This window comes from Anastrepha ludens, chromosome 6, assembly GCF_028408465.1.
Source record: "Anastrepha ludens isolate Willacy chromosome 6, idAnaLude1.1, whole genome shotgun sequence".
Lineage (NCBI taxonomy): Eukaryota > Metazoa > Arthropoda > Insecta > Diptera > Tephritidae > Anastrepha > Anastrepha ludens.
The window spans coordinates 102,717,804-102,732,805 of record NC_071502.1 but is presented as its reverse complement, the minus strand read 5'-3'; the positions used below and the strand labels follow the sequence as shown (position 1 = coordinate 102,732,805).

The 15,002-nt window shown below is 35.6% G+C and overlaps 1 protein-coding gene across 2 annotated transcripts in view; it reads right to left on the bottom strand.

Moving 5' to 3' along the window:
- The window catches only part of LOC128867823 (trehalase), a 78,903-nt gene that overhangs the window by 46,803 nt on the left and 17,098 nt on the right, over positions 1 to 15,002 (bottom strand). The window contains exons 1-2 of one of the 2 annotated variants that reach the window (XM_054109361.1): positions 13,735 to 13,946; positions 13,473 to 13,630 (exon numbers count right to left, since the gene is read on the bottom strand). In XM_054109361.1, the coding sequence (XP_053965336.1) occupies positions 13,473 to 13,486 (14 nt within the window). In that variant the 5' untranslated portion in view covers positions 13,487 to 13,630; positions 13,735 to 13,946. Of the gene's footprint in view, positions 1 to 13,472; positions 13,631 to 13,734; positions 13,947 to 15,002 lie in introns of those variants that run through there. The other variant, XM_054109363.1, reaches the window with a different exon arrangement.

Sequence of the window (15,002 nt, the reverse complement as noted above, 5' to 3'; positions counted from 1 at the left end):
TCACTACTCTCTGCGCATATCTTGGGACCGTTACTCGGCTCTCAGCTATATTTGACAGTATCATGTGTTCAGCTGAATTAATTCTAGATTTTTATTTACTTGTTTTTTTAGAAAAAACTTTTTTGTGTTTACTCTTTTCATCTCTCTTTTTTGTTCCATTTGCGGAACAATAACAAGACGCATCTCACAAATTGGAGGATAATATCGGCCAAACATCTAACAGAAGTGCACGCACCAATTATTTATTTTTTGTCTCTCTTTTTATTCTTCTATTTTACGATATAAATATTAACCTAACCCAATTTTACGATTTTAATCAAAAATCCCTCACGAATGATATAATACAAGATTGCGTCTTCCGGATTCGCTGCGAGGTCATCGTTTAAGTATACACAAACAAAAGGAAGGAAAATTACCTGTTTGTGAAGAGGAAGACTAAGTGAAAGTAACAGGAACTGCCAACCAAAAGAAATTACATCGGCAAACAACTCTATTAGGGAGTATTTGTATAATTCGGGCTGTCACAATTTATTTCATTAGTTAGTTTGATTTAAATCTTAAAATCACAATATGCAAGTAATCACTTAATATTATAAACAGATAATTTCTCTTCCGTTTGTTTATTTGACGCCAGCTGGTTGTCAAAATCCCGAAAAGTAAAGTGACGTTTTTCGGAAGGCGCCACCTGTAACTTCTGTACGTCGTGTAAATCTTCCTAAGTTTGACATTCTCTTCTTAATAATCTCATACACCTCACGTCAACGTTACGCTCATTTCTTCTTCAGTTCAAGCGACTTAAGCGAAATCCACGACGAAGTGCCAATCAAATGGCGAAAGAACTGAAAATATCTGACCGTAGCTTCCGCCGCATACTGTAAAATTATCTCAAAGTCAAGCCTTATAAGATCCAAAAGGCGCATGATCTCATACCAAAGCAGCAACATGTCAGACTTGAGAGAGCGAAGGAGTTGCATTGCTTGGGCGAAAGCGGTTAATTTCCGAACATTGTGTTTTTTCACGAGAAAATTTTTCAAATTGAGCAATTTGTAAACTCCCAAAACGATAGGGTTTATTTGACCGACCATTCATACAAGAATTTGAGTCATCGATTGGCCACCAAGGGGCTGCACCCGTCATAGGTAATGGTTTGGACCGCTGTAACCGCAGATGTGCGCTCTTCAATCGTTTTCACCGAGCCCGACGTCAAGGTAAATGCAAAATATTATCGGAAAAGTATTCTGGAGGTGGTTTTGAAGCCGTGGGCAGATAAACATTTTGGTGGCAGACCATGAACGTTTCCACAGGACACGGCACCGTTTCACAAAGCTCGCGTGAATCAAGAATGGCTAGAAAACAACGTTCCGAACTTCATAACATCCACACAATGGCTCTCAAATTCCCCAGACACGAATCCGATGGATTATTCTCTTTGAGCCATTTTGGAAAGCAAAGTCCGAACTAAAAGATTCACCAGTCTCGAAAAAAGCCATTGTCTGCGAGTGGGTCAAAATACCTGCAAATCACATTCGGCCAGCTTGCGATTCGTTTCTGGACCATCTCAAGGCCATAGTCAAGGCAAAAGGTGGTCGTATCGAGCAAAAGTAAATGGATTTTTAATTTTGTATTATTTGCAAATATTTTTTACTTTGAATTGAATAAAAGTAATTTTTCAAACTAAATTGATGGCCTTTTTAATTGGTTACACTTCGAGTGCCGGCCGTGTAGCAACGCCAGTCTCGTTGATTAATAGCCACCCTTTGTACACCACAAATTGACGTAGAAGCTGGACTGAAACGTGTAAAAATCGTCTGCGTCATACTATATTTTTGCCTCACCTCTATTATTAAATTATCTATGGTTATTAATGAGGTGTGACTTGCTGGAAGTGGCGTGAAGTCGATAATTATTTATAATATAATTTCCCTTAACTCCGTTTCGAGCGTAGGGCCCTTAACTTATAAGCATTGCGTTTTGCTAGGTGGTCAGGATAATTTAAAGAAATCTAGAAAATATACATATTTACGAAGCCCTCAATACTTTTACATACAAAAATATTAACATAACCTCACTCCTCACTCCTCATTTCCATATTAAAGTTGTAGCTGTTTTTCCTACCGGACACTTTTTAGCACTAACTAATTACTATTATTTGCCACTTGTCTACTTGTTTTACAATTCACACACACCCACACACACATCTACATACAGATGCACTCACGTGTGCGATTGCCGTATTATTTTACTGCGCGAATAGCTGTGTGAATAGCTGTTAATGCGTGTGTGTGAATATGTGTGTTTACATAAAATTTTGCATAGAATTAAGTCTCGTGTTGTCGCTCATAATCGCGTTCTTCAAATGCATTTTTATATCTTTTTATTAATCAACAACTTCAAAACGAAATGACATGTATTCTTTTATCACATCAACAACAACAGCAACAACAAAGGATAAACAGCGAGAATGGTCACACAACCTTGAGCTGGAGCTGAGCTTTGGAGTCAATGGTTGGCATTTTATGAATTATTAAACACGGCGTTATGTATGTACGCTCGTCTAACCCAAAGTATGTAGGCGCATATGTACATCAGTGAACATTAGGGTGGTAAAAAAAAAATACTTTTTGGGAAGCACCTCGTCTCGTAACAAAATTTGAACTTAAATTTTGTACTTTCGCGTACTGATTTTTTGTACTTTTACTACAAAATTTATTCCGAAAAAAAGACAAGTTTTGTGTTGAAAGAGTCTTTTAACGTGCATGCAACCAGATGAGCATGCACACACATCTATTTATACATTTAGCTTTAAAAATCCATATGGGCGTTGACGTCTACTTATTTAATAAAAAACAAATGCAGTTATGGAGCCACACCTATTTTTGTTTTAATGTTTTTAAACGCTCCCAGTGGGGGTTTATGAACTTTGTCATACATTTTCAAGTCTCATTTTTGGGAACTGAATTTGCCACAAGGACGAAGTAGAGTAATTGACTTCATTGCGACGTCTACCGTAGTAATTAGTTCAAAGCAATTAAACCTCATTTAATTCCTCATTTAGGTTAGAGAGATGTTTTGTGTGAGCGAGATAATCTGAGCGTCTGTATGAGCTCATACGAGTTGGCGCAAAATTAATCATCCATTTGTGTTTTTGATTAACTTTAATTCTGCGTCACCTTGTATTTAAGCAAGATTTAAAAACAAAAAATTTTGAAATGTGGTTGCCAAATCGCTTTAAGCCAGATTTTTAATAAAATGAGTTTTAAATAGGGTTGCCATGTATTTGCGTCACTAATTTTCCTACACAAAAAGGTGCTCTTTTGTGTGTGAAACCTTGTGGTATGATATGGGTAGCAAATAAAGCTGCAAAGGTGCATGAAAGCGGCTGCTATGTGTTTAATTTATTTTAATTAATTATATTTTTTAATATAATATAAAAAAAATTATTGATATAATACAAATTCGTAAAATTGGCAATTTTGCAATAAATTAATCAAATAAATAAATTTTGAATTCAAAGCTCATTCACACACCCCCAATGCATTTACATAAATGTGTATAAGTATTATACATACATACATATGCTACATAAATATACCAGGCGTATGTATGTATGTCTGTGCGCTCAAGCTACATACAGTTAAATTATGTACATTTGAATATACAAGTAACGACTTCTTTCAATTAATTCAAACTTGAATTTAAGCACTGTTTAGCAATAATAGCGGAATTAAAATTAATACGCGTATGTATGAATCTATGTACGCGCATATGTAACTATAAATAAATATTCATACAAACACGTTTTTGAACTTGCAAAAAACTACTTGGTTATTTGCATAGATTTATGTGTACTTATATACATGCATGACTACGTACATATCCTATAAACAGATATACACATGCACATTCTACATTAATTATTCATTATTCAAACAACGCTTCACAGCCACATACTTACTATACACCCATAATAGAAAGGGGGCTCGTTTCAAGTGAACTTGCGTTTTATTTGATTTCAAAGAAGTGAGCTGTTGTGTGCAGCTGGGGGACTTTTTGTTGGAGCACATAACATAGAGTAGGGGAAATAGTATAAAATAAAAAAATGTGCACGTGCATATGTATATACATAGGCAAGATTTATAATATTCACTTTATACGTACAAATGTTTATCGGTAAATGTACACTTATTATTTTTTACTTATATTTAGATCGGTATTTTTTGTAATAATACCATTAATGTTTTATCTACTTATGAGTTTTGATAAAGTGATATTTTAGAATACTTCTTTTTTATCTATTATTAGGGTGATTTTGCCAAGCAACGGTGGGAATTCATATCACAGTGGTGAATTGATAATAATAATATACAAGATGGCGCAAAATTAATCACACTATCGGGACATCTATAATTTTTGCAAATGGAGATTTTTGGGTGATTTTGCCAAGCAACGGTGGAGACTCATATCACAGTGGTTGATAATAACAAAAATGTACAAGGTGGGGTAAAATTAATCACCCTAACGGCGGCCGCCGTAGCCAAATGGGTGGGTGCGTGACTGACATTCGGAATTCACAGAGAGAACGTTGGTTCGAATCTCGGTGAAACACCAAAAATTAAGAAAAAGGGTTTTCTAATAGCGGTCGCCCCTCGGCAGGCAATGGGAAACCTTCGAGTGTATTTCTGCAATGAAAAAGCTTCTCATAAAAATATCTGCCGTTCGGAGTTGGCTTGAAACTGTAGGTCCCTTCATTTGTGGAACAACATCAAGACGCACCCCACAAATAGGAGGAGGAACTCGGCCAAACTCCCAAAAAGGGTGTACGTGCCAATTATATATGTATATAAATTTATTTTAAAAAATCATAGAGCTTTCTGGGATGCCCTAATCACTAATTGAAAGAGTTCAGAGGCAAACTCTTTCATAATATATATACTATATTTATTTTCTCCAAACTAATATATGAAAGAGTTTGCCTCTGAACTCCTTAAATGAGTGATTATGGCATCCCAGAAAGCTCTATGATTTTTTTTAAATAAATTTGTTAAGTGAACCGAAAATTACTGAAATGGAATGTTTTGGGATTATTTTGCTCATTTTTATAATTAATAAGTATTAGAATTTTTTTTCAGATAATATTCAGAAGAAGAGAGGAAAAATTATTAAGTAAATAAAAACTAATTTGTATCCTTTCTCCTTAACAGTTCGAAAGCTCTTGCTCGATTGAATTACACTTTTTTTTTAAATCATAGTTTTCGATTTGCGAAGCTACAAATATTTCGAATTTGTTTTTTCACGAGCTTTATGTTTAAGTCATTCTTTACATTTTTTATTTATTATAAATATTTTAAAGTTTAAAAATTATAAGACACCGTCAGAGTTTCATCATTTTTCACAAAAAAAGCAATCAGCATCATATGAAGGGAAACATATAATACAAACGTAATTTTGGTCTGGTGATTTCAGTTGTTATTGAATTACTGTAATCAGCACTTATCGGTACGTATTTAATTGTTCGAATTTTTTTAAATATCTTTTCAATTTTCTTTAGGTAGAAGCAACTTTTTTTGTCATAAAAGCTGGAGTTTTATAATATATTAGCTTATTATTTCTGAATGCGGCATCGGTAGTCTAGCGTAAGTGCACTAGCCCGCCATCCCAGAGGTTGTGGGTTCAAGTCCCACGTAAAGCAGTCCTCGCACTTTTCCAAATTTACCTACTTTCCCTGTTTCTAAAAAAAAAAATCTCCACCATTTAGGACTGGTAGCTGCACGCTAATCAGAAATCAACCCTGTCAGAAATCAAATAGATTAACGAAGCCAACGCATGACAAAAGTCTCGTCGAGGCCCTATGCTCCCGCGAGAAGTGAACAAGGGGAAAAAGATGTATGTTATTAAGATTTTTTTCAATGCAAATTCTATAGACACCCGTGGCGCTTCCAATGCAAGCTTAGCAGTCATTCCTTCTTTAGTTAGTTAATTTTGAAAAATTTACACATTTAAGTAATCTTAAGTTGCCTATAACTGCATACAAACATAATCAATGAACAATAGCCACATCCTTGCAGTGAAAATCCCCACTAACTGGCAAAATTCAGAGAGCATGAAATTTGGTGGAAGAAGCCTTACTATGTAGTTCGGCAATGACGAAAATTGTTTCAGTTGCAAAAGAGGGATATGCAAATCAAATATTCTTCTAGTACGAGAAATAAGAATACTTCAAAAGTTAAGGATGCCCGAAATGAGAAATAAACGGATATAAATGTGAATGGAGTCAATCATATGTTTTTTTTGTGTTTTGTTCATTACGAACTCATTCACAAACTTTCATAGATCTGATGCATAGCTTGAAATTAGCATTGAAATTTCGTCACGCTAAAAATGGCAGTTGCAAGCATTGAAAAAACTTAGAAAAAGAATTGCGTTTCAGCTGCAAAGCAAACTGGAAGTAAGGTGGTAAAGTAGTAAGTAGTTCGGAACTAGTAACTCTAACTCGATATATCAATAAATTGCGCAAGTGTAGCGAATCGTTGAACAAACGTTGCATAATTTTAGGCATGCAAAAAATAAAAACATACCAACTTACAATGTGCCTTGTGCAAAATCGCATACACATACAGAATAGCTTTTCTGTCAACCCACACACATACTTATATGCATAAGTACATAGAACGATCGCGTGTTATCTGCCCACATGGATGGATGACAGCGTTCGCTGGTTTTGTTGCAAAATTTTATCGGTTAAGTGTGAAAGCTATGCATGTCTGGTCATATATGAATGTATGTATGTATGTTCATATGTAAGTAGGAAGTATGATGATAGATAGTGATTTATGAAAAGAGGTACATATTATATGTATGTGTGCACAATTCAAAGAAAATAAATATTTACATATGTATGTGAATATATATATGTATGTATGTATTTGCGGTATTTATATGGTTTCTGTTTACAATAATTGCTCGTGTTCTCAGAATCAGAATCAGAATAGTAACTATTTTAGTCAATTTCGTGGATTTTGCTTTAATTGAAGCTGACGAAAATATTTCGCTCTATACTGGCCTGATAAATTTCCTCAAAATACTTAGTTAAGGGGAGTATTACTGTATGTGTTATTTATAGATATTGACATTTTATATCAATATGTATCAGATTTCTTATTAAGTTAAATATTGTTGGTTCATGAACAAGACAACTGATTAACTTGTTCCATAATGCGGTCTTTCCTCAAAGCGTATCCTATTCCAGCCACGGAGTGCTGCTCTGTTATTTTAAAATACACTCAAACAGTCCAAAAAAGGTATTTCCTTGTTAGAAAAACATAACAAAAAAAACAAAGCTTTAAACTTGAGTATTTTTTGTCCTTAATTCATGGATATAGCTTTGGTAATCATTTCCTCAAAACATCTGTAACCACCGAATCCAACTAAGAAGGAAGTAATACCACTTTTTTAAATTCATTTTCCTCTAGGGACCTTATTTTAATTCATTCGGATTTTTTTTCTGCTAAGTTGCATACATCGTTGATCTTTCTTTATATTGTATGTATATACAAATATTAAGAGCAATTAATTCAATTGTGTAGTAGAGTAGAGTGTTGTACAATGGGGTTCTCCATTGAAATATGAATTTAAATATAAAACAAACGTTACATTTATTACTTAGCAAGTGATCTAACTTTTCTAATTGCATTTCATTGTTTTGCGAAAATATTAAGAATTTTCTCGAAGCATTTTTTGAATAAAGTTAATTATAAACTAAAGGGTGACTAAATTTCAAAGGCCGATGTTGAATGTAAACCACACCTAAGCGTCAAGTTTTTCTCTGCATTTCATTTGACATTTTTCAATTTCAGACTAACTCAATTTGAACCATGGAAAGATACATAATCGAGCAACGCGTTAAAGTTATTCAGGCTTATTATGAAAACGGGCGCTCAAATCAAAATGCATATCGCGCACTTCGTAATTTTTTCGGTCAATTTAATCGTCCAAATGTGCGTACAATCGGAAAAATTGTGCAAAAGTCTGAGCAAATCGGGTCTGTGCCCAACAATTGCACCTCTCACGCTCGTCGCTGATGAACATTATGCATAAAGACTTGCATTTACACGCTTACAAGGTGCAATTGACTGAAGAACTAAAGCCTCTTGACAATTTCGAGCGTCGTCAATGGTCAGAAAATCATCTTCAGTGATGAGGCACATTTTCACCTCAGTGGATTCGTCAATAAGCAGAACTGCCGCATTTGGGCGAATGATAATCCAAGAGTGATTGCCGAAAAACCAATGCATCCACAAAGAGTGACTGTTTGGTGCGGTTTATGGGCCGGCGGCATCATTGGGCCGTATTTTTTCCAAAATGAGGCCGGTCAGGCAGTTACTGTGAATAGCGTTCGCTAACGTGAGATGATAACGAACCTTTTGTGGCCCGAATTGGAAGATATGGATGTTGTCGGTAAGTGGTTTAAACAGGACGGTGCCACTTATAACACAGCTAACGAAACAATGGTTCTTTTGCGCGAAAAATTTGATGGCCGAATAATCTCAAGCCGCGGCGGTGTCAATTGGCCGCCAAGATCATGTGATTTGACACCGTTGGACTTCTTTCTTTGGGGTTATTTGAAAGAAGTGTAGGTGGATAAGCCAGCAACAATTCAAGAGCTAAAGGATGAGATAATTCGGCACATTAACGGCATAGAATCTCATTTATGCCTCAGCGTCATCGAAAATTTGGACCATCGGATGGAGGTGTGCCGCCGAAGTCGCGGCGGCCATTTGGCAGATATTTTGTTCCACACGTAATTGAGCCATACCAATATTATAATAATAAAGAGAAATGACAATAATTTTCTAAAAAAATTCTATTTTATTCAAAAACAACACCGGCTCTTGAAACTTAACCACCCTTTATATAACGATTCCAATATATTTTTACACAACAATCTTCGAGGTAGAAATGCATGCAATCGAGATATGTGCAAAGGAACGTCTCCGTGGAAAATGAGAGGAGCTCACATTTAATAACATTTGGTAATTACGTCTGGAGGCCGTCGTGAGCAATAAGCTCAATCGTCAGTTATATTTGTCTACTGTTCGTCTTACTTTATCAATGCGACAGTTGTGGTTGCCGCCGCGTACGTCTCGCAGCATTCCTTCGCCTCCAATCAAGGTTGTGAAGTTCTACGAAAATTCTTGTTGCAAAAAATTGTACCGCCCTCCATTTTCCATTCGACTCAAGCATTTGTGGAACTAGGTTATTGGGTGTCAGAAACACACCAGTTTTCCTTGCTAGGTCATCGCGATTTTCAAAGCCCTTCTATCAACTGTTATCACCTCAAAAATGTTATATGCCTGCCGGAACTTACTTAATCTTTTATTAGGTTGGGCTGATCATCTGGCTAAGAAAGGGCATCCCTCTAATTGCTTCTGAGCCAATTTGTACTCTTACAAAAAATTACAGCAACGAATGTTTCAGAAAGTGGCAGGAGAAGAAATTCGTTGAACACTGGGGAATCGCAGCAAAACAACTCTTAACGGCAGGCAGAGGAATTACTGATAAGCTACTTTCGCTCGGCAGAGTAGATTTAAGGCTTCTAACTGGTTACTTTACAGGCTACTGGTGCCTGAGATATCACTTCAACAAAATTGGTCTCTCTGAGACCATCAGCAGTGATTCTGTGAAATAGACACATTTTTTGTGAATATCCTGCACTAGGCAGGAAAAGGTTACATCACCTGGTGGTATTGCCGTGTATTCATACGAATTATGGAATAATGAACTCCAGAATGTGCTAAAATTTTTAAACAGCATTAAAATGTAGGGCAGGGTAGCAGACTTTGCACAACACATCTCTTTTGGTCGCAGTGCGCAGTAGCAATAATAATAATAATAATGGGAAGTTTTTAAATATATTAAAAAATTAAATTATTGTAATAAAATTATTTTTAAATAATTAAATAGCGGCAGGCTAGTCACCTACCCTGTCAGAAGTCAAATAGATTAACGAAACCTACGCAAGACAATTCTTGTTGAGGCCCTATGCTCCCGAGAGGAGTGAACAAGGAAGAAAAAAAAATTCTCCTGAATAACTTTAAAAGTATGTATGTAATTAATTTTATTTGAAATTTTATTGAAAATTTAGTATGGCCTCGGCCTCGGTAGTCTAGCGTAAGTGCACTAGCCTGCCATCCCAGAGGTTGTGGATTCGAATCCTATGTAAAGCAGTCCTCGCACTTTTCCAAACCTACCTACTTTCCTAGCTTCTAGTTTCTAAAAACAAAAATACAAAAATTTCATTCCTCAAGTCCAATAACCGTATCCTTCTAATCCTTACTCCCGCACAAAAGTCAGCGCATTACTTCCATTGTGGTTGCTAAACAAGCAAAAAGCAAAGAAAAAGGCACAGTTACACTTTGCATCAGTGCCGCCAGCAAGAGGAAGCGGACAATCGCGGTACTAGCGCAGACATACCAATATTTAGCGAAGTCCTCAACCATCTGTGTCATCCCTCTGACAGAAAAATGTGAAACACAGATGGCACGCTAAACAGTTAAAAGGTGTTGTTCCTACAAGTGGACATTCCCACTATTTAGGACTGGTGCCCGCAGATTAATCACCTATACTGCCAGATAGCGAAACAGATTAACAAAACCAACGCGAGACTGAGACTTGTCGAGGCCCTATGCTGCCCAGTGGAGTAAACAAGGGAAAAAAAGTCGCCTCTACGTTACCGGAACGTCCCGGATTTATATCCGGCCAGGGGCTGTCACTCCAGCAGCATTCCCCAATTAGTTATACGGAATGTTTTTGCTGTTACAACAAACAACAATGGAAGACAATTTAGTTTGAATTTGATCAAATTTTATTTTTTTTTTCAAAGAAATCAGAAATTTTTGACTTATACTCGTACGGGGGTTTTAATCCCAAAAATAAGATGAATTTCAAAGTTTCCAAAAGAATATCTGGTTTTATTTAGTGGAATATTTTGTAGTGAGTACAAAAAATGAAAAACCTCTCGAGTATTTTCGCAAAGAGAACGACGGTCACACGAGAGCGCTGTTTTTTATACTTTCAGGCATAGAGCTTTTGCTTCCAGAATTCAAGCTTTTCAACTTAATGCTAAATTATACGTACATATGCTACAGCCTGCTTTTAAGCTATGCTATATTATTTTCCACTAAATTTTACTTTTTGGAAGGAAACACAATTTTTCTAGTCATAATTTTCGCTACAGGCAGAGAGTTTCCAACAGTTTTTCGTCTACGCTTTCGATTTTTTCTAATGATTTACAATCTCTAATGATTTACGATATCCTGGTCGTGACTCTGCATACGCAGTAAATGTTCTTAATATTGTTTTTTCTTTTCTTTTTAATTTTAGATATGGTATTATGGATTTTTGGACTTTGTATTCTGGACATATCGATTTAATAGACTTTTTTTTATTAATTTTTTTGAAAATTTCGCATTTTTTTGTTTTAGTCAGTTTTACAAATTTTGTAGCAACTGAAATTTTGTACCACATCGAAAGTGACCGGGCGCAACTAAATTCATTTAAATTGAATAAGCACAAAGTCAATGTACGTGTAAACTGAATTAATTGTAAGATATCTCAGTAACATATGGAACAAAAGTCAGCGTGAATTAGATCAATTACTTAAGGCGTGTTTAATGAGCCAACAATGTAAGATACGAGTATTCAATAATCGAAAAGTTGCGTTGAGCCAGGTTATACTGTACATACATATGTATACATACATATATGCCAAATTTAGACTCTCAAGGTTAATAGTAAAAGAAAAAAAACTGTATGCCTCACAATTTTTCATATTCGTCAATTTCGAAGGGCACGTTGATGACACAGTTATTAACGCAGAATCACTACTTTTACAAAGAATGTTTACTTTGCATTAGCCTCGAAAAAGCTTCTCGAAATTTCGCAAACACATTTTCAAATAGGAAAAAATGTTAACATTCACTATTAAATCCAGTTTAATAGGCACTTGAAATATGTGATTAGATACATACATCTGTATGTATGTATGCACGTGTCAAGTTTACACAGCTTACCGAACAATACTATACGCCCCTAAGTGTCACTTCAACCAAAATCCTACTCCACCTTGTTATGTCTCAATCTATTCACTAATTCTTGGTATTATATTATTTTGCGAACTTGTAAACAACTGACTTAATACATAAAATTAAAAATATCAACAAATAATATAGAATGTACCGCAAAACAATTTTAGGACTTCAAGAAATTACTTTATATATTATAAGTATGTTCACGCATTATTAATGACTTGCTTCATATGTTTGTACATCCGCTTATATTTATGTACTTATTTTAAAAATTTTTTATTTTTCATTTTTTCAGTTTTATCTTAATCTAGTATTGCCACTAAACCAACGGATTTTTCCAACAAGTTCGAAGTATTGACCTTCCAAGGTGATCTTTGTACCGGTGTGCGAGTGAGAATGCATATTCGCTCACCAGCGACCCCTACCACCATTAAAGCCAAACAACGAATGCGTCATCATTAGCAAAAAATCAAAGACATTTTATACATACATACATATGTACAAATAAACGTGGCGACATATAGATATACATATGTATGGAAATGTATGCGTGTATGTATATGTTAGCCTATCACAATATTGCTACTCAATTGTGAAATGCATATTTGTTGTCTAGCGGCATTCGCGTTCGCAAATAAAATCAACACGAGCACCTACTGTACTACGTTTTCGCCACTCATTTTGGAGGTGTGTTAACGAAAGTGGAACCTTGTGTGGTTTTAGTTGTAGTTGTAGTTGTAGTTGGCTGTTTGTTTGATTCATAGCATTGTACTTGTGCACACTATCAACGCGGCATTCCCATGCTAAGAAGAAGAAATTACAACAAAAATTCCACAGAGCCAAAAGGCGAAAGAACTCGTTTGTATCGGCCGCGAGAGCGTGAGATATCACACATCAGCTGTTGCATTGATCGGTGTTATTGGTTTTCAAGTGAACGTGAGCATTTTTACACACACCTGCATACATACCTATATATCCACATATGTATGTATGTTTGCAAGTATAATCGTACAAATGTCTGTATGTATAATGCCTGCTCGTAAATTTTTCGTATTTCCCCATCCCATTCTTTTTACACTTTACATCGTCTCTTTTCACTTTGAGGTTAATAAGTATTGCAATTTACAATTTTTGCAAAAAATCAGACGTTTTAAAACCTCTCATAAAAAACGCTTTTTGCAAATTGTTGCTAACTTGTACGAGCTGGCATGTGTTATATATGTCTGTCTACACAAAGCAAATTGTTAAGCTCATTAATGCACCAGATTAATACATACTTCAATTATGCAATTTTTTAATAATCTTTTAGCACCGTAACACAATTCGTGGCACTGTCTGTATGCACGTATTCGTAATTAATATTACAAGTACACTACTTATGACACTTACCTTTCGTTCTTCATGGTCAATCGAGTTGTCTTGTTGTGGTTACTTTTGCGGCTGTAGCTTGAGTAGCTGTTCACTCTACTTTTGCACGAAAGATGGGAATTACGAAATGGTGTCGCTGATTTGTTGTAAATCAAGCACGCACCCACCAGTTTTTCCAACTGCAAAACCATGCAAAAAACAAAAAAACAGAAACGACCGTATTTTAGTTAAACACAATTTTTCCAATGAATATCGCACATTAAAAAAATTATACTCTCAATACCTTTCCTTGTACGATATTAAGCACTGCCGTTTGTTTTTTGGCAAATTCAAAAACGGACAAATAATGCTAAAAGCAGCGTGACGTCTGCTTGTTTGCAAAAATAATAAATTTTGCACAATGAATTTCTTAAAACGATAAAACGCGTTGTTCCGTAGCTTCTTTGCTTAACTAACTGACCACTGATAGATCCAATATGATCGCTACAATCTAAGTGCAACAAACATATATTTATACACGCGTCTTTAGCGAGCCTTTATCAACTCTTTCACGTTTACGCACACACATGCAACTGCACCAATATTGTTTTATATCCATTCTCACCAGCTGGCGAATACCATATACTCGGCCGCACGCATTGCCAGAGAGCAACAGCGAAGGTTGGTTAATTGCATGTGTTCAACAGCAACAGGTGCGTTTGTGTTGGTGAGTAAATCCCTGTATCGAGTATTTAATATTTTTATCGTTGTTTCCGTCAGTCAGAAATGCCTCACCAAGTTGATTTTCACATACATTCGTAAATATATATTACATACGTACACATACATACACATGTACATATATTTTTGTGGAGCGCCAGTAGGAACACGTGAGTTTGAAAGAATTTATTTAATGGTTTTAAAAATTATTAAAAAAACAATAACAGTAGATTATTCCCGGGCTCATGTCATATCCGTGTGCGGTTGTGTATGACATGTCAGCTCTGAGTTCAGTACCGACTGTATTAGCAAAAGCTAATAGAGTATTTTTGACAGGAAAATAAATATATACAATATTATACTATATATAATTAGGCATGAAAATATTATATATATTTATGTATGTATATAGAAAGTGGCACAAAATTATCATCCCGTTTTTATTTGAGAATTTGAGTTATAGCACTCGCCCGACCTGGTTATCTGAGACTCTCTTCTATTACCTAACTTTAAAACTTGGTTCCGAAGAATTCAGCCCAAGCAACGAGCTTATTATAGTTCAATTCAAGAAGAGGAGGGTTACCTAAAAAAAAACATAAAATACACGTACACACCACACGACACCATTTTCAAAAATTATAAATCTTCCAATAGAGTGATTCATATTTTGCGCCACACCTAGCATACATACATTCTTTGTTAGGTGCTTGATGGCCCACATGCGGAATATATAACCCACAAAGCATCAAGAATGTTCAGTGCGCTCTCTAGAATGCTCCCGAATGTGGGTGGGCCGAGAAGCAGCAAACGCAGGCTATTATCTAGCGTCATCGCATGCACCCTGCTATATGC